The sequence below is a fragment of the Eptesicus fuscus genome, chromosome 1 (assembly GCF_027574615.1).
Source record: "Eptesicus fuscus isolate TK198812 chromosome 1, DD_ASM_mEF_20220401, whole genome shotgun sequence".
In the NCBI taxonomy this organism is placed as follows: domain Eukaryota; kingdom Metazoa; phylum Chordata; class Mammalia; order Chiroptera; family Vespertilionidae; genus Eptesicus; species Eptesicus fuscus.
The window spans coordinates 5,099,246-5,124,290 of NC_072473.1; the positions used below are offsets into that span (position 1 = coordinate 5,099,246).

Sequence of the window (25,045 nt, forward strand, 5' to 3'; positions counted from 1 at the left end):
GACTCGTGACCCTGCTACTGTGCCTGTCCGTCTTCCCAGCGAGATCCTCCAGTCTGCTGCCTGGGGCGCTGGAGTGGGATGCTCAGAAGCCCGTGGCTGCCTGAGTTCCCAGAACCCAGGGAGCGAGGAGGTCGGGGTTCCACACTCCAGACACTGACTGTTCTTTCACCCTCGTGTTTTCTCCTTGGCAGTTGTCCGGGCCTTCGATCATGCCTGGAGGCCTGAACCCACGGCTCTGGATTCGACCTTTCGAGATAGTAAGTCTCAGGGAGGGGCCCGGGAGGGGTCTAACCTCTCAATGAAGACCCCTAGCCAGTCCCCTGCCCTGGCTGCTGCCCCCTTCCAGAGCCTTCCAGAGTCAGGCTGCCGTGATGTGAATGGGCTTCGCTCTGGCTGATCTTGAGGCTCTCTGCTCCGTCACCTGTGGCCCAACCACCTGAGCTGGACATCTTCCTCACCTTCCTCCGCATCCTTTGTCTGCTGTGGTCGCCTCCTGTGCCTTCTCTGATTTTGGAGGGTCCTAGCCTTTACTGTCACTTTAATGGGAACCTTCAGCTGTCAGACTCAAACAGCTGAAGTCTCTCTCTCTCTCTCTCTCTCTCTCTCTCTCTCTCTCTCCCTCCCTCTCTCTTCCACCCCCTCTCCCTCTCTCTCTCCCTCTCTCCCCCACCCCCTCTCCCTCTCTCTCTATCGCTCCCCCTCTTCCTTTCCCCTTCACTTCCTCCCTCCTTTTCTCCCTCCCTTCCTCTCTCCCTCTCAGCTTCTGTTTTATTTGCATAGTTCCACTTTCCATCTTATTTGCATAATTGCCCTTTCCCCTATATTTTATTTGTAGAGTTGCTAGTTCTCTCTCTTTTTCTTTCTTTCTTTTTTCTTTTTCTTTTTCTTTTTCTTGCATTGTTGTTATTTCTCTCATTTATTTGCAGACTTGCCATTTGTCTCCTGCCAGGCTGGATGGTTCCCTCTTAATGAGAGCAAATTCTCCCTGGGTTCCTTCTCACTCTGTCTGGGACCTGCTTTCCTCTGAAGTCATTTTGGAGCCACAACTCTTGGTAGCCAGAGGCCTGGGTGTGGCCAAGAGGGAGAGAGAGAGAGAGAAACATCAATGATGAGAGAGAATCATTGATTGGTTGCCTCCTGCACGCCCCCTACTGGGGATGTGCCCTGACCAGGAATCGAACCTGGTTAATGGCGACCTCCAGGTTCATAGTTTGATGCTCAAGCACTGAACCACGCTGTGGGGCCTCAACATATAATTTCAAATGCAACTGTCATTCAGCGCTGAGCAATTGAGAATAGCCTCTAGGGGCGCTGGAGACCGGAGGGGCGCCTTTAGAAATTGGCTGTATTTTCAGGATGAAAATGTGCCCCCCCCCCCCCCCCCCCGCCCGAGAGTCTGAGGCAGTTTAAAGTAAATGGTGACCCATGGGAATGATCACAACATTCCGGAGGGGACTTGGGGGAGAGGAGCTTGAGGTCCCTAACTGTAGCCTCTGGAAAGAGTTCTGAGGTAAGAACTTGAGTTAACAAGTGCATGGGCCGAGGAATAGGCAGCTATGGGAGAAGCTAAGGAGATAACCCTGACTGTGCAAGCCTCTCCATCCATGTCAGGGCCTCGCAAAGGGGCAATGGACCACAAAGGCTTCTCATGCATAGAGTGAACCTACCTCACCCCACCCAGCCGTAGTTGAGGAGAGAGAGCACAGAGCCCAGCAAGAGCTGCGCCTCCCAAGTTCTTCCTCTGGGGCGCACACTGCCCTGGATGATCTCATTCAGCCCAAGGCTGTACTTGCTGTGGCTCCCAAGTTCATCTCTTTATCAGAACTCTCTTCTGAGCCTACCACACACATAGGCAACTGCCTCCTGGCCATCTCCACAGGAAGAGCACAAACTCAACATGTCAAATTTAAGGAATAACATTCACTCCCCCGCCCCCTGCCCCAAGCTAGCTTCTTTCTCAGTGAATGACACTCTCATCATCCAGTTGCACAGACCAGGGACCTGAGCCAAACCAGCGAGGGCCACACCCTGGCACTCTTGGTTCCTGTCCACGACTCCTCTGAAGGCACAGCATGGAGAACTTGGAGGAATACTCTCAGGGCCTTTGCATATGCTGGAACAGTCTTTGGACTTTCTGCCTCATACATGCCAATCGCAGCTCAAGTTTCACTTCCTCAGGGAGATCTTTCCCAGCCTCCCTGAGCAGGTCAGAGCCTCCTCTGTTTGGGCTCTTATGGTATCACATGCTTCTTTGTGTCACAGTTGAAATCTTGTAATGTTGAGTTTAACTCATGTCTAACTCCCTAGACCCGTGGTCAGCAAACCGCGGATCGTGAGCCACATGCGGCTCTTTGGCCCCTTGAGTGTGGCTCTCCCACAAAATACCATGGCCTGGGTGAGTCTATTTTGAAGAAGTGGTGTTAGAAGAAGTTTAAGTTTAAAAAATGTGGCTCTCAAAAGAAATTTCAATCGTTGTACTGTTGCTATTTGGCTCTGTTGACTACTGAGTTTGCTGACCATGGCCCTAGACAGTGAGCTAATGACTAAGCTATGCGTGGAATCAAATAGACTGCCCAGGCCACCTCCTAGCTGGGAAAGGACAGGGAAGAATCGGGAAGAGACTTCTGAATCTGGCTATGTTCACACTTGGAAATCACACAGGTTTATATGTGCTTAGAGGCCAAGCAAATCTTACCTAATAATAGACAAACATGTAAATTGACCATACCTCCACTACACCCACAGCCAATCAGAGTGAGTATGCAAATTAGAAGGCCAAAGATGGCGGCCGCCCAGCTGCTCCAGGCACAGAGTGGTCAGGCAGGGCAGGACACCTGCTATGAGAGGGAGGGTCGGGGGGTTGAAGGGATCTACAGGAGCGGAGTGCCGCAGCCAAGAAACACTGCAGACTCCGGAGTCTGCAGCCAAGATGAAGAAGGCAGACTCTGGCCAGAGCGAAGGCCTGGGTCCCGGGTGTTGGAGGAAAACTGGTGCTGGAAGCCAAGGGAAGGAAGGCCTATTGCATGAATCTCTTCATGCAACGGGCCTCTAGTATAACATAACCTGGGTCACCTCCCAAAGTTGCTCACATCCCCAAGCTTCATGGCCCCTGGGCGCACCTGTGTCTCCCAGGGGAGACACCGAGCCTGTAGGCCTGTGGTGGCCTCTGCAAGTTTTCAAGCCAGGAAACCTCTTTTCACACATATTATCCAGACATATTTTTTCTATTTCTACATAACAAATAACCTCCACATTTGGAGGTTTCAAATACTACCCACTTATTAGCTGCACTTCTTGTAGGTCAGAGGCTGGCTAGGAGTGCCTGGCTTCTCTGCTCTAGGTCTCATAGTCAATGTGTTGGCCAAGCTGGACTTTTAGCTAGAGGCTCTGGATAAGGATCCATGTCCAAGTTCATTCAGGTTGTCAGTCAGCTTTAGTTCTTTTCTTTTCTTTTTTTTCTTTTTTAAAATATATTTGTATTGATTTCAGAGAGGAAGGGAGAGAGAGAAACATCAATGATGAGAGAGAACCATTGATCAGCTGTCTCCTGCATGCCCCACACTGGGATCAAGCTCGCAACCTGGGCATGTGACCTTGACCTGGAATTGAACCTGGGACTCTTCAGTCCACAGGCCGATGCTCTGTCCACTGAGCCACACCAGCTAGGGCAGTTTTAGTTCTTTGTGGCTGTAAAATGCGGTGGGCTGGGAAGGCATTTCCTGTTGGCTGTCAGCAGGGAGCCACTCAAGCCTGCCTGCATTCCTTGTCAATGGCCCCGTCCATCTTCAAGTCAGCAAGAGTGCATTCCATTTTTCTCCTGCTTCCAGTCTTTCTGACTTTACCTTCTGCTTCTAGCCAGAGAAAACTCTGCTTTTAAAGGTGCATATGATTAGATTACTAGTAAGTCCAACTCGAGCTTCTCCCTTTTGCCACACAATGTAACATAATTACAAGAGAAACATCGGGGGCAAAAGTCATAGGGGGCCATCTTAAAATTCTGTCTACCACACCAGCTAAAGCAGGGGTTCCTTTTAGTAAAAGTTAAGCATTAAGCGTTAGGTAAAGAGGACTTTGAGAAACCAGTGTGAATGCCCTGTCTTGAACCATAAATATATTGGTCCTATAATAAAGTTGCATCTTTTTGGTCAGGTCGCATAAAAGGTTGTGTCTGATTGGCAAATTCTTGGTACCAGAAATCCTTATATACAAGTATAGGCACCTGCTTTTTTTTAAAAGTCACTTTGGGCCCAGCCGGTGTGGCTCAGTGGTTGAGCGCCAAACCAGGAACCAAGGGGTCACTTGTTCCATTCCCAGTCAGGGCACATGCCCAGGTTTTGGGCTCCATCCCCAGTGTGTATGTGTGTGACAGGGGTGGTGGTGAGTGTGTGTGTGCAGGAGGCAGCTGATTGATGATGCTTCTCATCAATCTTTCTATCTCTCTACTCCTCTCCCTTCCTCTCTCTCTAAAAATCAATTAAAAAACCCCCATTTTTAAAAAAGTCATTTTGGAACGAAAAGGATGGGTAACTACTGTTATTTATTTAATTTTTATGGAAATCAATGAAAGTTATACCTATTTTTTGTCAGATTCGAAAAAAAACACATGATGTAATTTTTGGTGGACCACAGCACTTTAGTAGCTAGTTTCTGTGGGCCACGAGATGCAAACGGTTGAAAATGGCTGGTCTGCGCTGGAGGCATTGCTATGGCAGGAAGATTTCAAAATGAGCTTGTGTCACGTGACGGCTCATTGTGAAATCTTCCTGACCCAAGAGTCCCAGCTCTGCAATCTATCCCCCTTCTGAGAGTTGCTTAAGCCTCGGACTTGGTTCCTTCCCTTACAAAATACGGACGGTAAGAGAGCCTATCTCGCCGTGTGGCTGCGAGCATGGATACAGGTGAGAACATGTTGGTTCTGAACCGAATTTCATGCAATTTCTTTTGTGGGGAAGAGAACTCCCACTTCAAAAGCCATACAAAGCATGGTGATCCCCGGTTGATTTCCTCAGGAGACACCCGGCAGCTGTGACTACTCTAATGCTGTGCCTCCACGTTTGATTTTCCTTAGGAAAACATGACCCTTCCATCTTTGCTTCTGACCTGCCTTGTCCTGCTCATCTCGGCTTCCTGTGGGTTCCCCACGGAAACCAGTTATTTGAGAAGAAGCTTTCCTTGCGACGAGAAAATACAAAACGGATCTGTTATTGCGGAATGCAACAACCGGTGGCTGCAAGAAGTCCCCCAAACCGTGGGCCCAGATGTCACGGTGCTCGACCTGTCTGACAACTTCATCACACACATCACCAACGGATCCTTTGAAAGGCTACAGGATCTCACCTCGATCAACCTGAACCGCAATGCCATGCTGCCGCCCTACTGTGAGAATTATTGCAAAGCTAAGAAAGGCATGAACATTACAGATGGGGCGTTCCTCAACTTGCAAAATCTAACGGTGTTACTACTCGAGAACAACCAGTTAGACAAAATACCCTCGGATTTGCCGGGGTCTTTGAGGTTCCTTAGTCTAATTCAAAACAACATCATTTCTGTAACTAAAAACAACACTTCTGGACTGAAGAACTTGGAACGTCTCAATCTGGGCTGGAACTGCTATTTTGGCAATGTTTGTAATAAAACTTTCATCGATGACGGGGCCTTCGAAGAGATTACAAATTTGGAGGAGCTCACGCTGTCCTTCAATAACCTCTCCAGGGTACCCCGCAACCTGCCAAGATCCTTAACGAAACTGTATCTTAGCAACACCAACATCAACACCATCCGTAAAGCAGACTTCGAGGACCTGGAAAATTTAATAGTCCTCGATTTGAGCGGGAACTGTCCAAGGTGCTTCAACGCCCCGTTCCCCTGTACACCTTGCGCAGGAGACGCTTCGATTTCCATAGATGGTAGCGCTTTCGATAGCTTGACCAAACTTGAATACCTCAACCTCTCTAGCACTTCCCTCCGGAAGGTTAATTCAAGCTGGTTTGACAAGATGCCTCACCTGAAGGAGCTGCATCTTGAATTCAACTACTTGGTGCAGGAAATCGCCTCTGGGGAATTTTTAACAAAACTGCCCCACTTACAAATACTTGACTTGTCTTATAACTATATAAAGACACAATATGTACGGTATATTTATCTTTCCCCAAACTTCTCTAATCTTACCTCTCTCCGGGCTTTGCATTTAAGAGGTTATGTGTTTCAGGAACTTCGCTATAAAGACTTCCAACCCCTGATGAATCTCTCAAACTTAACGACTATCAACTTGGGCGTTAACTTTATTAATCAAATTGATTTTACCATTTTCCGGAACTTCCCCAAGCTGAAAGTCATCTACTTGTCAGTAAACAGAATATCGCCCTTGGTCAATGGTACCCGACAAAGTCTCTCCACTCTCCACAGTCATGTCCTCAAACCACGCTCAGCCGATAGCGAGTTTGACCCCCATTCGAATTTTTATCACAGCACCAAACCTTTAATAAAGCCAGAATGTGACAAGTATGGCCAAGCCATAGATTTAAGCCTGAACAATATTTTCTTCATTGGGCAAAAGCAATTTGAAGCTTTCCCTAACATCTCTTGCTTAAATCTGTCTTCCAATGGCAATGGGCAAGCATTAAATGGGAGTGAGTTTTCAGCTCTGCCCCAACTCAAATATTTGGATTTTACAAACAACAAACTGGACTTCGATACAAATAGTGCTTTCAATGAGTTGCCTGAGTTAGAAGTTCTAGATCTCAGCAACAATGCACACTATTTCCAAATAGCAGGGGTCACACACCGGCTAGGCTTCATTAAAAATTTAACAAAGCTGCAAGTTTTAAATGTGAGTGGCAACGACATTTATACCCTAACGGAGTACAACCTGAGCAGCAGGTCCCTGAAAGAATTAGTTTTCAGTGGGAACCGCCTGGACATCTTATGGAAGGCTGCAGATAAGAGGTACATGTGCATTTTCAGGAATCTCATTGTACTGGAACAGCTCGATATATCCTTTAATAACCTTGAGAGTATCCCCGAACAAGCCTTCGTTAACCTGCCCAGGACTCTCACCACGCTATATCTAAATGATAACAAGTTAAAGTTCTTTAACTGGACATTACTCCAGTACTTTCCTCGTCTCCAGTTGCTTGACTTAAGTAGAAACCAATTGTATTATTTAACATATAGCCTATCTAAAATCACACACTCTCTTCAGACGCTGCTACTGAGTGACAACAAGATTGTCCAGCTGCCCTCTGGCTTCGTTTCACAAAACAGCAGTCTGGTAACCCTCGATTTAAGTGCCAACCAACTAAAGATGATCAACAGATCTACGTTTCAGACGAACGAGAATAGCAACTTGGCCCTTTTGAGACTAGACGGCAACCCCTTTGATTGCACCTGTGACATGGGAGATTTTCTAAGATGGATGGATGAAAATCCGAATGTCACAATTCCTAGGCTGACAGATGTCATATGTAGCAGTCCTGGGGATCAAAAAGGGAAGAGTATTGTGACTCTAGAGCTAACCACGTGCATTTCAGACACCATTGCGGCCATCCTATGTTTCTTCACATCCTTCATCACGCTCACAGTGATGTTGGCTGCTCTGGCTCACCACTGGTTTTACTGGGATGTTTGGTTTATTTATCATGTGTGTTTAGCAAAGGTCAAAGGCTATAGGTCTCTTTCCACATCCCAAACTTTCTATGATGCTTATGTTTCTTACGACACCAAAGATGCCTCTGTCACAGACTGGGTGATCAATGAGCTGCGCTTCCACCTGGAAGAGAGTGAAGAAAAAAATGTGCTGCTGTGTTTGGAGGAGAGGGATTGGGACCCGGGATTGGCCATTATTGATAACCTCATGCAGAGCATCAACCAAAGCAAGAAAACGATATTTGTTTTAACCAAACAGTATGCCAGAAGCTGGAGCTTTAAAACGGCATTCTACTTGGCCTTGCAGAGGCTGATGGATGAAAATATGGATGTGATTGTATTTATTCTGCTGGAGCCAGTGTTGCAACACTCTCAGTATCTGAGGCTGCGGCAGAGAATCTGCAAGAGTTCCATCCTCCAGTGGCCTGACAACCCCAAGGCGGAAGTCTTGTTCTGGCAAAGTCTAAAAAATGTGGTCTTAACAGAAAACGATTCACGGTATAACAATTTGTATGTGGATTCCATTAAGCAATACTAACTGATGTTAAATCCTGGTTTATCAACATAAGACAAAGGCACAGCAATGACTCTTCTGCCTTAGTCAGCTATTGCTGTGTAACAAATGACCCCAAAACGTACTGGCTTAGAATGACAGAATTTGTTACCTTGTAGTCTCTTGGGTCAGGAGCCCAGTATGGCTTAGCCACGTCCTCTGCTTGGGGTGTCTCAAAGGCTGCAATCTAGGTGTGACCAGGGCCACGGGCATCTCCTGGGGTTAAGACTGCAGTCTTTGAGAGACCCCAAGCTCACACTCATGTGGTTGCTTTCAGGATTCGCTTCCTTCTGGGCTGTTGGCCAAAGGCTGCTCTCAGTTCTCAGCCACATGGACCTCTCTCACATGGCAGTTTGCTTCGTCAAAGCCAGCAAGAGAAAGAGGTTTTTCTGTTTTGTTTTGTGTGTTTTTTTTAAAATATATTTTATTGATTTCAGAGAGGAAGGGAGAGGGAAAGAGAGAGAAAAACATCAATGATGAGAGAGAATCATTGATCGGCTGCCTCCTGCACGCTCCACACAGGGGAACAAGCCCGTAACCTGAGCAGGTGCCCTGACCGGGAATGGAACTATGACCTCCTGGCTCATAGGTCGACACTCAACCACTGAGCCACGCTGGCCAGGCCAAGAGAGAGAGCTTGCTGGCAAGACAGAAGTCACCATTTCTTGTAATCTAATCAGGGAGGTGATATCCCATTTCTTTGGCCATATTCCATTTGTTAGAAGGAAATCACAGGCCCCACCAGCTCAGTGGGAATGGTCATCTCAGTCCGGGGAAACTAGTCTATGATGAATATGGGTGATTGTAATGGCCTCCATCAGAGACTGTGAATATCAGGAGGCAGGGGATCATTGTAGCCATCTGAGCAGTGGCCTACTCCACCTTCTTTTCAATATCTAAGAACTTTGGGAACTGTAACTAATAGTTCTGATGGTAAGTGGCTGTTTAGATTTATCATACATCCATGGCTGTATGATTATATTATGCTGTGTTTGCACTAGTCTTTCTCTTAGAACTACTCTTATAAAAATTGGCTATAATATTTGCCTTCTAAGGTGTAGATGCCATTTAAAGGCTTATATAGTTTTTAAGTGGTTTACTTTTCTACTTCTTAACCATTTTTTAGAGTATTCAGCTAAATTAGAAGTATTTGGAGTACCTGTCAATTGTCATTGTTGAAAATCTTGAATAATTAAAAATGCTTCATTTCACATAATGAGCATATGATAAATATACAATAGGGAAATTGATCTATAATATCAAAGAGATTGGCATCTACACTGGGTTTTTTGAGAATAACTTTTTAAAAAGGGTTGGTAGAGCCCTAACCGGTTTGGCTCAGTGGATAGAGCGTTGGCCCACAGACCAAAGGGTCCCAGGTTCAATTCCGGTTAAGAACATGTTCCTTGGTTGCAGGCTCCTCCCCGGCCCAGGCCCTGGTCGGGGTGTGTGCAGAAGGCAACCAATCAATGTATTCCTCTCACATCAATGTTTCTCTCTGTCTTTCCCTCTCTCTTCCACTCTCCCTTAAAATCAATGGGAAAATATTCTTTGGTGAGGATTAATGAGAGAGAGAGAGAGAGAGAGAGAGAGAGAGAGAGGAAGAGAGGAAGGAAGGAAGAAAAGTCTCTTCAGAATGAAAACCAGAAAAATCTCTAATGTACCATCCTTCCTTAAGTACATGCAGTCTCTTATTAATCTCGCAGGATGAGTTCTCTTTAAATCTGTGTTTCCAAGGAAACAATAGGAAGATATTTTGCTGGTGTTTGTTGAGGCATGGGAACAAATATCTGAAAGCAGGGTCACTCCAGGAAGGGACACCCTGAAAAGGAATGGTCAGGGCAGTTACAGCTCATCTCTGTTAATGCCACAATTGTTTGTGGTCTGGTAGAAGCTCATGGCTGTGTTGCCTGATTGTTTTGGTCAAATAGAAATGTAGATTTTTGAGTAGCATTAGTAATGACGGAAGTATGTGAAGCTCACACACTTTGGTAGTGTTCTGTTGACAGAATCAAAAGAGAATAAAAATTACCACAGACAGTTTTGCCTTTCTTGCAAATATTTTCGTAAAGTGAAGGTAGTGAAATCAGTGGTTAATAACAACATTTGTTTCCAAAACTCACTTATTCCTCATTTAAGGTACTGGTATGGGGAAGTCAGACCTATAATTTGTTAAAGAGAAAGTCAGCATTGTTCTGTTTTTCTGTTATTTTTTAAATGTATATATGCTAATAACTGCAGTTAAGTCTTTAAAGTTCCAAGTTTACAAAGATGTACAGTGAAATGTAATCTCCCTCCCAATACAAGTTTGCTTCCTAAAGACAATCACTAGTAAAGACTCTTGTGTGTTCTTTTGTATGATAGTGTAAGGCACAGTTGCCTTAACAAAGAGACCCAACAGAAGTTTATTTCTCTACCTAATGCTATGGCCTGAGTGTTTGTGTCCTCCCCAAGTTCACATGTTGAACTCCGAAGGTGGTGGTGTTAGAAGGTGGGAAGTTATGAAATTGACCCAAGAACTTTCCCTTGCTCTTCTGCCTTGTGGCGGTACAGGATGTGGGCTGCCACCAAACACCAAATCTGCCAGCACCATCATCTTGGACTTCCAACTTCCAGAACTGTGAGACAAATGTTTGTTGTTTATAAGCCACTCAGTCTCTGGTATTTTGTGTGTTTTTTAAAATATATATTTTTATTGATTTCAGAGGGGAAGGGAGAAGAAGAGAGAGAGAGAGAAACATGAGTGATGAGAGAGAATCACTGATCAGCTGCCTCCTGCATGTCCCACACTGGAGACCGAGCCCACAACCTGGGCATGTGCCCTGACTGGGAATCGACCCGTGACTTCCTGGTTCATAGGTCAATGCTCAACCACTGAGCCACTCTGGCCGGGCAGTCTCTGGTATTTGTGATAGCAACTGAACGAACTAAGACAGCCATAACAGTTCAAGGAGAATCGTTTAGGTTGGCAGGGCAGCTCTGCTCTCCACGGCCATTCAAGATCCCCTGTTCTTTTCTCTTATTGCTCTGCTGTCCTCTGGGGAATTAGCATTACCTGCATGGTCCGGGTTGAGTTGCCTCTACGGCTGGGGAAAAAGGAGGAAGAGTACTCAGACCAGTGTCTTAAGGTGTAGACTCAACAGTGGCACACATCTGCTCACCTTCTATTAGTGAAGACCTATTTGACCCCACAAAACTGCAAGGAATGCTGGGAAAGATGCCCAGTGAGAAGTCTGTAACTGTGGAAGAAAGGGAGAGGAGATTTGGTAGACAGCCAGAAGTCTCTGCTACAACTTCTGGAAGTGTTCGGTTTGCACATCTCAGCCTTCCATTGCTCATCTATAATAATAAAAGGGTAATATGCTAATTAGACCAGAAGACCTTCTTCCGGATGAAGCCAGGGCTGTGAGGGAAGCCTGGGTCCAGGTGCCTGCCAGCGGTCGGAGGAAACCTGGGTCCAGGTGGCAGAGGGAAGCTGGTGCTGGCAGCCAGGGGAAGGAAGGCCTACTCTTGCACAAATTTCGTGCACCAGGTCTCTAGTTTACTACAAAGGAGCAGACTTTATACTAGTGTTCTACATTTTTTCACTTAATTTTTTTAAATGACTGCATAGAACTGCCTTATATGAATGAACTATAGGTATTTTCCCAGTCCTTCATTGATGAAAATTTTGATTGCTTCTAATCTTTTGGTATTATATCAAATTCTATAATACTCTGTCTTCATATTCACCTATGCATATCTCTAGAGAATAAAAGAAGTTTGGTACAGCAATACTGAAAGTGTTCAGCAGACTGATGCTGATCTGTGACTGGATGCTACTGGTCTGTGATGAGATAAATACAAATCCGATCTTTTGCCCCAGATGGCTTGAGAAGTACAGGTCTAGAAGTGGAATTATGGGGTCAAGGGGCTTATGAAGTTTAAAGGTTTATAGACACTACCCAATTTGTCCTGCAGAGTGGTTCTTAAATGTACACTTCCACCAAGAGTCTTGGCAGAAAGATATAAAAAAATTACAGAGTCAAAAAAGAGTTGATGGTACTCTAGCCAGTTTGGCTCAGTAAATAGAGTGTCGGCCTGTGGACCAAAGGGTCCTGGGTTCGATTTCAGTCAAGGGCATGTAACTTGGTTTCAGGCCCTTCCCTGGCCCAGGCCCTGGTCAGGGATAGTGCAGGAGGCAACCAATCGATGTGTTTCTCTCACATCGATGTTTCTCTGTCTTTCCCCTCCCTCTTCCACTCTCCCTAAAAATCGATGGAAAATTATCCTCAGGTGAGGATTAACAAAACAAAAAGAATTGAGGGTTGTCATTTCCCAAAATAAGACAGAATGTGCTCAGAGTCCAGCTTGGCATTCCTTGTTGAAGAACCAGTAAAAGTCATCAATTTGGTATGGATTTTGGGCAGTCAATCAAAACACACTATTAGCACAGGTGTGATGTAAAAGTCTAGAGCACTTCTGGCAGTGTGGGGTCTGTTGGGAAGGGAGTTAGAAAAGCATATTTAGCATATGTGTTGCTTTAGCTCATTTGGTTGGAGTGTGTCCATATGCCAAGTTTCTGGGTTCTATCCCCAGTCAGGGTACATGCAAGAATCAACTAATGAATGCATAAAGAAGTGGGACAAGAAATTGATGTTTTTGTCTATCTGTCTCTCTCCTTCCCCCGCCCCCTCTCAAATCAATAAAAAAAATTTTAAAAAACTACACAATGCAAATTTCCATACAATATTATTGACTGGTGGTGATTATGGCATGAAGAGGGAGAAGCCCCATGGAAGGTCGGGTTGAGAATCACTGAGATAAGCGTTACTGAGCTTGACGTGATTACTCAGCTGAGTGATGACCAAAACAGGGATGGCTCCATGGAGGCAGGAGGAGAGACGCCTGAGACGACAGCCAAGAGCTGGCTCGTGGCCCTGACTGATATTCACATCACAGCTTCTTTGTGCATTCACCTTTTACCTTGTGACCTCTGGCTCTGGCAAACGATAGGTGCAGGTCCCATACAGCTTGAGAAACAGGCCTCTCTCATGCGGTTAGGAATCTGTCTAACATCTTTTCAGGGCAGTGCTAGGTTTTCTTTGCCTTGAAATCAACCTTGATATTGGAACAACCAGCTGAACCAAGCGCTTTCCACTGTCCTCAGCAAAGGACATAGACGTTAGGAGAAAGGTCGCGTCTTTTCATGGGAGAAGAATCTGCCAGGATGGAGTTTTTGCAGCAACCAGAGTGCCCAGCAGATCCTCCTCCGCACTCTCAGAACCTTTTGCTGCCAAGTGGAGACTCTCTCATGGGAATTCTCCACTGTTTGAATGGAGCTTGCTCCTGCACATAGTCTTCACTGTTCATGCAATAGAAACTAAGTGAGCACCTACCATGTGCACTAGTTGTCTCTGTGTCAAAGTGCATGTGTGGGGAATCTTTGGACCAATGATGACCCATCTTTCCTTCCCTCTCCAAGACCAGGCCTTGGGGTGAGGGTAGGGGGAGGGGGGAACAGGTGAGCATATTTCCTTGGTGTTAAAGGGGGGAAGGAAGAGAGGGCTGTGGGAGAGGGGGTCTGTGTTACAGCAGTCAGCATCTGTGTGTGAAGGACTCTCTGGAAGGTCTCCCAGGCCTCCGAGCTCCAGCTGGTCCTGCCGCAGTACTAGGAACCATCCACATCGTTCATTGCTATGTGCTGAAGGAGTCGAGAGTTAAGTCATGAACACTTACTATAATTAGATCCTCAGACCCCGTCTATTGAGAAAGAATAGGTCTCACACATTCCAAACTTCTTTTATTTTTTTTTCAAGGCTCCATTCTCCCCTATTACCAGCTTTGGTGAGGATATAAAGCGATTAGGCTTGGGATATTTCATCTATCATCTCATCCATCTTCCACTTTAATTCAAAATTTATACTTAATAGACAAATGCCTGTTGCACAACTAATATTGTCTGAGTCCTAAGGTGGGTTCAAAAATGGCCAAAATCCATCAACTAATCAAAAGGTAAATACAACATGGTCTATTCATTCAATGCAACATTACCCAGCCATAAAAGCGAATCAAGTACTAACACATGCTACAACATGATGAACCTTGAAAATATGACCAGTGAAAGAAGCCAGACACCAGCACCACATGTGGTCTGATTCCATTTATGTGAAATGTCCAGAATAGGCGATTCCATAGAGACAGAAAGTGCATGAGTGGTTGCCGGGGCTGGGGGTTGGAAGAAGATGGGAAGTGACTGCTCCTGGGCATAAGATTTATTACTGGAATGCTGCAAATGTTCTGAAATTGATTGTTGGGACGGTTACACAACTCTGAACCTACTGGCAGCCTTATTTCTCTTCGTTGCCCCTCTTTTTGGTGACTTTCCTAGCTGGCCCCCCTCCATGTGTGAAGCTCCTGGCATTTCCACCCTACACTTTGTTGTGGTTGTTGTTCATCCTCACCTGAGCATATTTTTCCGTTGATTTTTAGAGAGAGTGAAAGAGAGAGGGAAAGACAGACAGAAACATCGATGTGAGAGAGACACATCAATGGTTGCCTCCTGCATGTGCCCTGTCCAGGACCCGGGCCAGGGAAGAGCCTGCAACCAAGTAACGTGCCCTTGACCAGAATCGAACCTGGGACCCTTTGGTCCACAGGCTGATGCTCTATCCACTGAGCCAAACTGGCTAGGGCTCCACCCTACACTCTTGAAGTCCTTTCTATCAGTTCACTCTGGTCCTCTGCTTTCTTATTGGAGCTGCTCAAGATGTGCCAAATCCCTGTTTAGCATTGATCTCTGTCTGTTGGCCTCTGTAAAAACAAGTATAAAAACAATCAAACAACAAAAACATCCTGAACTACAGGTATTAGAATGCCCAGTTCTGATCATGGCAAGGGAACTGGGTGGCTCTGGGCCAATCACTCCACCTTTCTGAGCAGAATTCCTCCTTGTAAAATGGACTACATGATCTCCAAGGTACTTCCAAATATTGCAACTGTATGAGCTTCCTAGGGCTGCCATAACACAGTACCACAAACCGGGTGGCTTAAAACAGCAGCTCATTGTCTCAGTTCTGGAGACGGGAAGTCTGGAATCACAGTGTCTGCATGGCTACGAGTCCTCTGAAACCTGCTCTTCTAGCTCCCGGTGGCTGCTGGCAGCCCTTGGTGTCACGCCAATCTATGCCTCCATTGCCACCTGGTTGTCTTCCTTCTATGTCTCTCTCTTTTTAAAAAGTATTTTTATTGATTTTTTTAGAGAGAGGAAGGGAGAGGGATAGAGAGTTAGAAACATTGATGAGAGAGAATCATCGATCAGCTGCCTCCTGCATGCCTCCTACTGGGGATCGAGCCCACAACCATGGCACATGCCCTTGACTGGAATCAAACCTGGGACCCTTCAGTCTGCAGGCTGATACTCTATCCACTGAGCCAAACCAGTTAACGGCTCTCTCTCTTCCTAAAAGGACACCAGTCATATTGGATAAAGGGTCCATCCTACTACAGTATGACTTCATATTAACTAACTAGAGGCCCAGTGCACGAATTCGTGCACTGGTAGGGTCCCTAGTGGCTGTTGGCTGCTGGCCGGGTACTCCCTCCCTTCCCCCGGCTGGTCCCGCCCCCTGGCCTAACTCCCTGACGAACTCCCTGTCGAGGGGACAATTTGCATACTACCCTTTTATTATATAGGATTACATCTGCAACCGCTCTATTTCCAAATGAAATCGCATTCTAAGTTACTGGGGGTTAGAACTTCAACATAAAATTTGGGGAGCTGGCATGCAGTTCAACCCATAACAACAACCATAGCTTTTCTTCATTAGAAATTACTCAGAATCCGAGACCGGTTTGGCTCAGTGGATAGAGCGTCGGCCTGCGGACTCAAGGGTCCCAGGTTCGATTCCGGTCAAGGGCATGTACCTTGGTTGCGAGCACATCCCCAGTGGGGGGTGTGCAAGAGGCAGTTGGTTGATGTTTCTCTCTCATTGATGTTTCTAACTCTCTATCCCTCTCTCTTCCTCTCTGTAAAAAATCAATAATATATATATATATATATATATATATATATATATATATAAAAGAAATTACTCAGAATCCCATGAAAGTTGAAAATGCCCTTGTGAATGGGGAAGTCATTTATGATTGTTGTACAAATAAAGGCAGTTTCCCTCTCAGCTACTAATAAAGCTGTTAATGGTGATACGGCCAGGGTTCCACTGTCATTATCCTTGAGCTAAAAGCCATAAAAGTGCCCATTCTTTCCAGTGAGTACAAAAGGTCACACAGTTGTGTTCTCTTCCTTTCCACCCTTGAGGGTTTCCAGGGGATGGGGACATTGGCAAAGCCCCGTGTCTTCATCAGCAATCACGTTGTCGTCTTGGAGGAACAAGGCGGGGGATAGCTGTGCCAATGACCCAACATGGAAAATGATCTTTATAAATGTGCCTCCAGTGTGCAAAGGGAGGGCACTAGATTTCAAGTTCATAAGACATCACCCTAATCCCGTGGTCGGCAAACTGCAGCTCGCGAGCCACATGCGGCTCTTTGGCCCCTGGAGTGTGGCTCTTCCACAAAATACCACGGCCTGGGCGAGTCTATTTTGAAGAAGTGGTGTTAGAAGAAGTTTAAGTTCAAACAATTTGGCTCTCAAAAGAAATTTCAGGTAGAGAGAGCACACACAGGTCGCAGCTCCACTTCAGGGAATTTGGCACGCCGGACACAGCTGCCTGGGATCCCTGACTCACAGCGCATTCACACTAAGAGCCAGCGACCCCAATTGTTGGTGCATGCACACATAGAGACCCTGAGTCTCAACGAGAAACCGCACAAGGCAACAGAGACTCTGACACTCTAGTCCTGGTGCAGACAAAGGGAATCTCTGACTCCTGGCACTTGCTAAGGATCTCATTTTCGGCACATACCAACAGTGTGGTGCAGACAGGGCCCCTGAATCTAAGTGTGCACACGAGACCACACGGAACACTGGGGACACTGACCCTGGGCAAGTCTGGTTCCCACCAACCAAAGGCAGCCACACGTCCTAGTGTCAGAGCACTTCAGTGAAACTCGGGTGGAGTGAAGTCCCCACAGCACACGGCCCAGGTCCACACAAACGGAAGCTTGAGCTTTCTGGTGATAGCCAGAATGGGGAAACGAAATAACTCACAGAGGAAAGAAAATGTGGAGTCGCCAAGAAAGGAAATCAGTGAAACTGAAGCTTGCAACATGACCGAAAAGGAGTTTAGAGTAATGGTCGTGGAATTTATACATCGGATGGATGAGAAAATCAACAACTTATGCAAGAATCAGGAAGAAATGAAAAGTGATATAGCTACAATCAAAAACACCATGGAAAGTTTCAACAGTAGACTACAAGAAGCAGAGGACCGAATTAGTGAGTTAGAAGATCAGGTACAGAAACAAGCTCAATCTCAACAGCAATTGGAGAAAAAAATTAAAAAGCAGGAGGAAAGCCTAAGGGAGCTTCGGGACAACATGAAACGAAGTAACATGCGTATAATAGGGCTGCCAGAAGGACAAGAAGAGCAGCAGGGATTAGAAAATCTATTTGAAGAAATAATGACAGAAAACTTCCCGGATATGGGAAAGATAAAAGTTACGCAAGTACAGAGAGTCCCAAGCAGGATCAACCCCAAAAGACACACACCAAGACATGTCATAATTTCAATGGCAAATATAAATGATAAAGAGAGAATCTTAAAGGCGGCAAGAGAGAGACAGAGAGTTACCTACAAAGGAACACCCATCAGATTGTCAAATGATTACTCAACAGAAACACAACAAGCTAGAAGTGAATGGACGGAGGTATACAAAGTGTTGCAAAGCAAAGGACTGAATCCAAGAATACTATATCCAGCAAGACTATCAATCAAAATTGAAGGGGAAATCAGGAGCTTTGCAGATAAAAAAAGGCTTAAGGAGTTTATTACCACCAAACCAGCAATGCAAGAATTGCTAAAGGGAATACTGTAAAAAGAAGAAATAAACAGGTAAGAAGGAATATAGACACAAAAATAGATATGACCACAAACAAATACCTTTCAGTAATATCTTTAAATGTAAATGGACTAAATGCTCCAATCAAAAGATATCGAGTAGCTGAATGGATTAAAAAACACGACCCATATATATGCTGTCTACAAGAGACCCACCTCAGAACAAGAGACTCACACAGATTGAAAGTGAAGGGATGGAAAAATATCTTTCAGGCAAATGGAAATGAAAAAAAAGCTGGGGTAGCAATACTTATATCTGACAAAATAGACCTCAAAGTAAATGCCATAACAAGAGATAAAGAAGGCCACTTCATAATACTAAAGGGAGAAATCCAACAAGAAGAAATAATTCTGGTAAACATATATGCTCCCAATATAGGAGCACCCAAATACATAAAAAAACTCCTGGAAGATTTCAAGGGAGAGATTAATAGCAATACAATCATAGTAGGAGACTTTAATACCCCACTATCACCACTGGACAAATCCTCTAAACAAAAAATCAGCAAAGAAACAGCAATCCTAAATGAATCACTAGACCAGATGGAATTAATTGACATCTTTAGAACATTTCACCCCAAAGCCACAGAATATACATTCTTCTCAAGTGCACATGGGTCATTTTCAAAGATAGACCATATGCTGGGTCACAGGCAAAGTCTCTTCAAATTCAAGAAGATAGAAATTATATCAAGCGTCTTCTCAGATCACAGTGGCATTAAACTGGAAATCAACTACAATAAATACAATCCAAAGAAATCAAACACTTGGAGACTAAACAGCATGCTATTAAACCATGACTGGGTCACCAGAGAGATCAAGGAAGAAATAAAAAACATCATGGCAACAAATGACAATGAAAACACAACAATCCAAAATCTTTGGGATACAGCGAAAGCAGTCTTGAGAGGGAAGTTCATAGCTCTACAAGCCTATTGCAAAAAACAAGAATCAATGGTAATAAATTACTTAACCCTACAACTCAAAGAGCTAGAAAAAGAGCAGCAAGAAAAGCCCACTGTAACCAGAAGGAAGGAAATAACAAAGATCAGAGCGGAGATAAATGACATAGAGACCAAAGAAACAATACGAAAGATCAACAAAACCAAGAGCTGGTTCTTTGAAAGGATAAACAAGATTGATGGACCTCTAGCCAGGCTCACCAAGAAGCAAAGAGAGAGGACCCAAATAAACAAAATCAGAAATGAAAGAGGTGAAATAACAACAGACCCCGCTGAGATACAAAGGATTGTTACAAAATACTACGAACAACTCTATTCCAACAAACTGGACAACCTGGAGGAAATGGACATATTCCTAGAAAAATATAACCTTCCTAAAATCAATCAAGAAGAATCTAAAGAGCTCAATAGGCCAATAACTATGGACGAAATTGAAGCAGTCATCAAGAAGCTTCCGGCAAACAAAAGCCCGGGGCCAGATGGCTTCACAGGAGAGTTTTACCAAACATTCAAGGAAGAACTAAAACCTATCCTCCTCAGACTATTTCAAAAAATTCAAGAGGAAGGAACACTTCCAAGCTCCTTCTATGAAGCCAGCATCGCCCTAATACCAAAACCAGATAAAGACAACACAATGAAAGAGAATTACAGGCCAATATCCCTCATGAACATAGATGCCAAAATCCTCAACAAAATTCTAGCAAATCGGCTCCAGCAGTACATCAGAAAGATCATACACCATGACCAAGTAGGATTTATCCCAGGAATGCAAGGATGGTATAATATCCGCAAATCAATAAACGTGATACATCACATAAACAAATTGAGAGATAAAAATCACATAGTCATATCAATTGATGCAGAAAAAGCATTTGACAAAATCCAACACCCTTTCTTGATAAAAACTCTCAACAAGGTGGGAATAGAAGGCTCATACCTCAACATAATAAAAGCTATATATGATAAACCCACAGCAAACATCATACTCAATGGACAAAAACTAAAAACATTTCCCCTAAGAACAGGAACAAGACAGGGATGCCCACTCTCAGCACTCCTGTTTGACATAGTACTGGAAGTATTAGCCATTGCAATTAGACAAGAAGAAGAAATAAAAGGCATCCAAATTGGAAAAGAACAAGTAAAGCTGTCTTTATTTGCAGACGACATGATATTGTACATAAAAAATCCGAAAGACTCCGTCAAAAAACTAATAGACTTAATAAATGAATTTGGCAATGTAGCAGGATACAAAATTAACGCCAAGAAATCTATGGCCTTTCTATACACCAATAGTGAACTTACAGACAGAGAGACTAAAAAGGCAATTCCATTTACCATCGCACCAAAAAAATTAAGATACCTAGGAATAAACTTAACTAAGGAGGTAAAAGACCTATACACGGAAAACTACAGGACACTGAAAAAAGAGATAGAGGAAGACGTAAACAGATGGAAGAACATACCATGTTCATGGATTGGTAGAATCAACATCATTAAAATGTCCATACTACCCAAAGCAATCTATAGATTCAATGCACTCCCCATTAAAATACCAATGGCATATTTCACAGACCTTGAAAGAACTCTCCAAAAATTCATCTGGAATAAAAAAAGACCCCGAATAGCCACAGCAATCCTGCGAAAGAAGAATAAAGTAGGAGGGATCTCATTACCAGATTTCAAGCTGTATTACAAAGCCACTGTTCTCAAAACAGCCTGGTACTGGCACAAGAACAGACATATAGATCAGTGGAACAGAATAGAGAATCCAGATATTGACCCAAACCACTATGCTCAATTAATATTTGACAAAGGAGGCATGAACATACAATGGAGTCAAGACAGTCTCTTCAATAAATGGTGTTGGGAAAATTGGACAGATACATGCAAAAAAATGAAGCTTGATCACCAACTTACGCCATACACAAAAATAAACTCAAAATGGATACAGGACTTAAACATAAGACGGGAAACCATAAAAATACTAGAGCAATCCACAGGCAGCAAAATCTCAGACATATGCCAAAAGAAATTCTTCACTGACACTGCCCCTAGGGCAATGGAAGCTAAAGAGAAAATTAACAAATGGGACTACATCAAAATAAAAAGCTTTTTCACAGCAAAAGAAACCATTAACAAAACAACAAGAAGGCCTACTGCATGGGAGAACATATTTGCAAATGGCATCACTGATAAAGGTTTGATCTCCAACATCTACATGCAGCTTATACAACTTAATAAAAGGAAGATAAATGATCCAATAAAGAAATGGGCAACAGACCTAAATAGAAGCTTTTCAAAAGAAGACAGAAGGAAGGCCAAGAGACACATGAAAACATGCTCAACGTCACTAATTATCCGAGAGATGCAAATCAAAACAACAATGCGGTACCATCTCACACCTGTCAGAATGGCTATCATCAACAAATCAACAAACGACAAGTGTTGGCGAGGATGCGGAGAAAAAGGAACCCTCGTGCACTGCTGGTGGGAATGCAGACTGGTGCAGCCACTGTGGAGAACAGTATGGAGCTTCCTCAAAAAACTGAAAATGGAACTCCCATTTGACCCAGTAATCCCACTCCTGGGAATATATCCGAAGAAACTAGAAACACCAATCAGAAAGGATATATGCACCCCTATGTTCATAGCAGCACAATTCACCATAGCTAAGATTTGGAAACAGCCTAGGTGCCCGTCAGCAGATGACTGGATCAGAAAACTGTGGTACATCTACACAATGGAATACTATGCTGCCATAAAAAAGAAGGAATTCTCATCATTTGCAGCAACCTGGATGGAATTGGAGAACATTATGCTAAGTGAAATAAGCCAGTCAATGAAAGAAAAATACCACATGATCCCACTCATTTAGGGATAGTAAAGATCAGTATAAAGTGATGAACAAAAAGATAGATACAGAGACAGTAAAGCATCAAACAGACTTTCAAATTACAGGGGGAAAGTTAGGGAGAGGTGGGGGAGTTATGAAATCAAATGAAGGACTTGTATGCATGCATATAAGCATAAACAATGGACGCAAAACTCTGGGGGGGAGGGCATGTGGGGGTGTGGGGTGGGGGGGGGTAATGGTAAGATATGTACACATATAATACCTTAATAAAAAAAAAATTAAAAAAAAAAAAAAAAAAAAAAGAAATTTCAGTCGTTGTACTGTTGATATTTGGCTCTGTTGACGAATGAGTTTGCCGAGCACTGCCCTAGCTGGTTTGGCTCAGTGGATAGAGCATTGTCCTGTGGACCAAAGGGTCCCAGGTTCGATTCCTGTCAAGGGCACATACCTTGGTTGCAGGGTCCTCCCTGGCCCGGGCCCTGGTCAGGGCTCATGCAGGAGGCAACCAATCGATGTGTTTCTCTCACATCAATGTTTCTCTCTGTCTTTCCCCCTCTCTCCCACTCTCTCTAAAAATCAATGGAAAAGTATCCTTGGGTGAGGATTTTAAAAAATTAAGTTCACAAGATATTAACAAAAACAAACACAAAATTCCCTCTTATGAGAGCAGAATGTTGGCATTGGGACGCTGTTTATTATCAGAGCCTGATGCATTTCTGGTGGCAAAGAGAAAAGAGCCCTCTGTCTTACCTTCCCAGTCTTGCTCCCATCTGACATTACACCCGGACTACTTTAGGGATAACGCCACAGTTATGTCAGCAATGATGGCACCAGAAGCTCGGAGATGACAGAGAACAATGCCTGGGTTTGCAAGAAGAGCCAGGATCCTTAGGCATATTGTTGATTTTCCATCTCCTTCCCAAACATTCGGCCAGCACTCTTGATTTGACCTCCTAAATTTCCCTCACATCCATTCTCCATTTCCGTGATCAAACTCCCTTGTCCAAACTACTAGCATCTCTCATTGACTTCCTGGTATCCATTCTGGTCCCTCCAATTCAGTTCTAGCAGCCAGAGGGATTCTTATAAAAGATGTGACTTCTGATTTAAGTTTAAAATCTTAGTGACTTCTGAGTTCAGATGTGACTTCTGAATTAAGTTTAAACTCTTGACCTCGGCTCACAAGGCCCTCTGTGACCTCCCATTTGCCTGTCTTCCAGCCTCCACTCTAAGCACCCCCATGAATAGCCTTTAGTTCATGCTGAGAACACACCAAACTCTCTTGCCTCAGCGCCCACACATGGTACTACCCTGGGGCATCTCTTCCTCCAGACTCCACTTAGCTAATTCCTGTTCATGCTATAGGGAAAGGTTAAATGTCACTTAAAGAGGCATTCACCCTGACTGGTTTGGCTCAGTGGATTGAGCGTTGGCCTGCAGACCGAAGGGTCCTGAGTTTGATTCTGGTCAAGGGCACATGCTCGAGTTGTGGGCTCCATCTCCCGTGGGGAGAGTGCAGGAGGCAGCCGATCAATGATTGTCTCTCATCATTGATGTTTCTATGTTTCCCTCTTCCTCTCTGAAATCAATTAAAAAAAAATTTTTTTTTTAAAAAAGAAAGTGATGAAAATACAGAGCAACAGCATGAGATGGGGCCAGGTGCGGTTTACTACCACCAGGAGGCGCACAGCTTTCTAACGCGTCAGTACCAATTACTGCCGGCAGGTGGCAGCAAAGGTCTACCTAAAAGCGTCGGTTTTAGCTTCACCAGGAAGGCGGAGGGGAGGGGGAGGCGGGCATTCTCTTTGTTTGCTCTGAAACCTGGCTTCTCACCTGCCTGTGGACACCAGTGCCACAGCAACCTGGAGCAAACGTGTTGAAACTCCCGAGAGTTGATGAAAAGCTGGATCCCATGCTAATCAGGCAGTGGGCTCAGAAAAGCAGCAGTTTGGGGAGGGGAGCCGCACCCTAGGCAGTTGGTCCCGCCGTTTCTAGGTTTAATCAATTTAGACATGAACCCGTAAACTCACGTGGAGGTTTTTTATTGGCTCCTGGTGATGTCACACGAGGCCGGGAGAACTGGTTTTCTAGGTGTGGGGTTTCTTCATTCCCTGAAACATCTTCTAGAAAAAAAAAAAAATCAAAAGCCCTGAGGCTAACCCCTACGGAGCCAGGGCCTCTAGTTGTAACTGGATATTAAGCCTTTCCCAAACAAACTATTTATAAACAAGTCCCCCCCCCCCCCGCCCCCGGCCCCGCCCCCGGAAATAGAAATGTAAAGTGGGCATGAGGCGGTTCTCACCAAGGCTGCACGTGGAAATCACCTGGGAGTTTCAAAGTGCACCTGTGGGGGCCAGGCCTCGCCCCAGGGATTCTGCCTCACTGGTCCGGTGCCGCCTGGGCAGCTGGAGATTCTGAAAGATCCCCAGGTGAGTCCATCCGGCAGCCAAGACTGGGAACCATTGTGAGAGGTGTAGCCTTTGGTCCTGTGTTAAGTAAATCCCCATGCCTACTAACTGCAGACACACCTCGTTTTAGTGTGTTTCGCTTTGTTGCGCTTCACAGGTATTGCCGGTTTTCCCCAAAAAACTGAAGGCACCACCCTCCCCACCAGCAAAAAGATTAGACTTGCTTTATTGTGATCCTTGCTTTATTACCGTGGTCTGGACGCAAACCCGAAATACCTCCATGTATGCCTGTGGTTTCGTTTCCTTGCCATGAGCAAATCTATATCTACACTAATAAAAGAGAAGCATGCAAATTGACCGTCCCTCCACTACACCCACCAGCTAATCAGAGTGCGTATGCAAATTAACCCAACAAAGATGGAGGTTAATTTGCATACACAGGCGTGGAGTGAAGACTGAAGGCAGCGTAGAAGGAAGCCAAGCACTGCAGAAGGGAGCGAAGCTGTGGAGAAGCAAGCGGGGTGGCGGAGACGGGAGGGAAGCAGGCGGGGCGGTGGAGAACGCCTATTCCTCCAGTCGCAGGAAGCCCTATTCTTGAAGGAATCTTCCTGCATGGGCCT

At 44.7% G+C, this 25,045-nt stretch overlaps 1 protein-coding gene across 1 annotated transcript; it reads left to right on the top strand.

Annotated features, from left to right (window-relative positions):
* Positions 1 to 5,074: 5,074 nt before the first annotated feature.
* TLR8 (toll like receptor 8) lies at positions 5,075 to 8,640 on the top strand. Its single transcript, XM_008156576.3, has one exon. It carries the CDS (start codon positions 5,075 to 5,077, stop codon positions 8,180 to 8,182), a length of 3,108 nt encoding a protein of 1,035 aa, XP_008154798.2. The 3' UTR covers positions 8,183 to 8,640.
* The last annotated feature ends 16,405 nt before the right edge of the window (positions 8,641 to 25,045 follow it).

What these genes read in the sequence shown, in the direction of transcription:
- TLR8 (XM_008156576.3), top strand. Translation starts at nt 5,075, where the DNA reads ATGACCCTTCCATCTTTGCTTCTGACCTGCCTTGTCCTGCTCATCTCG.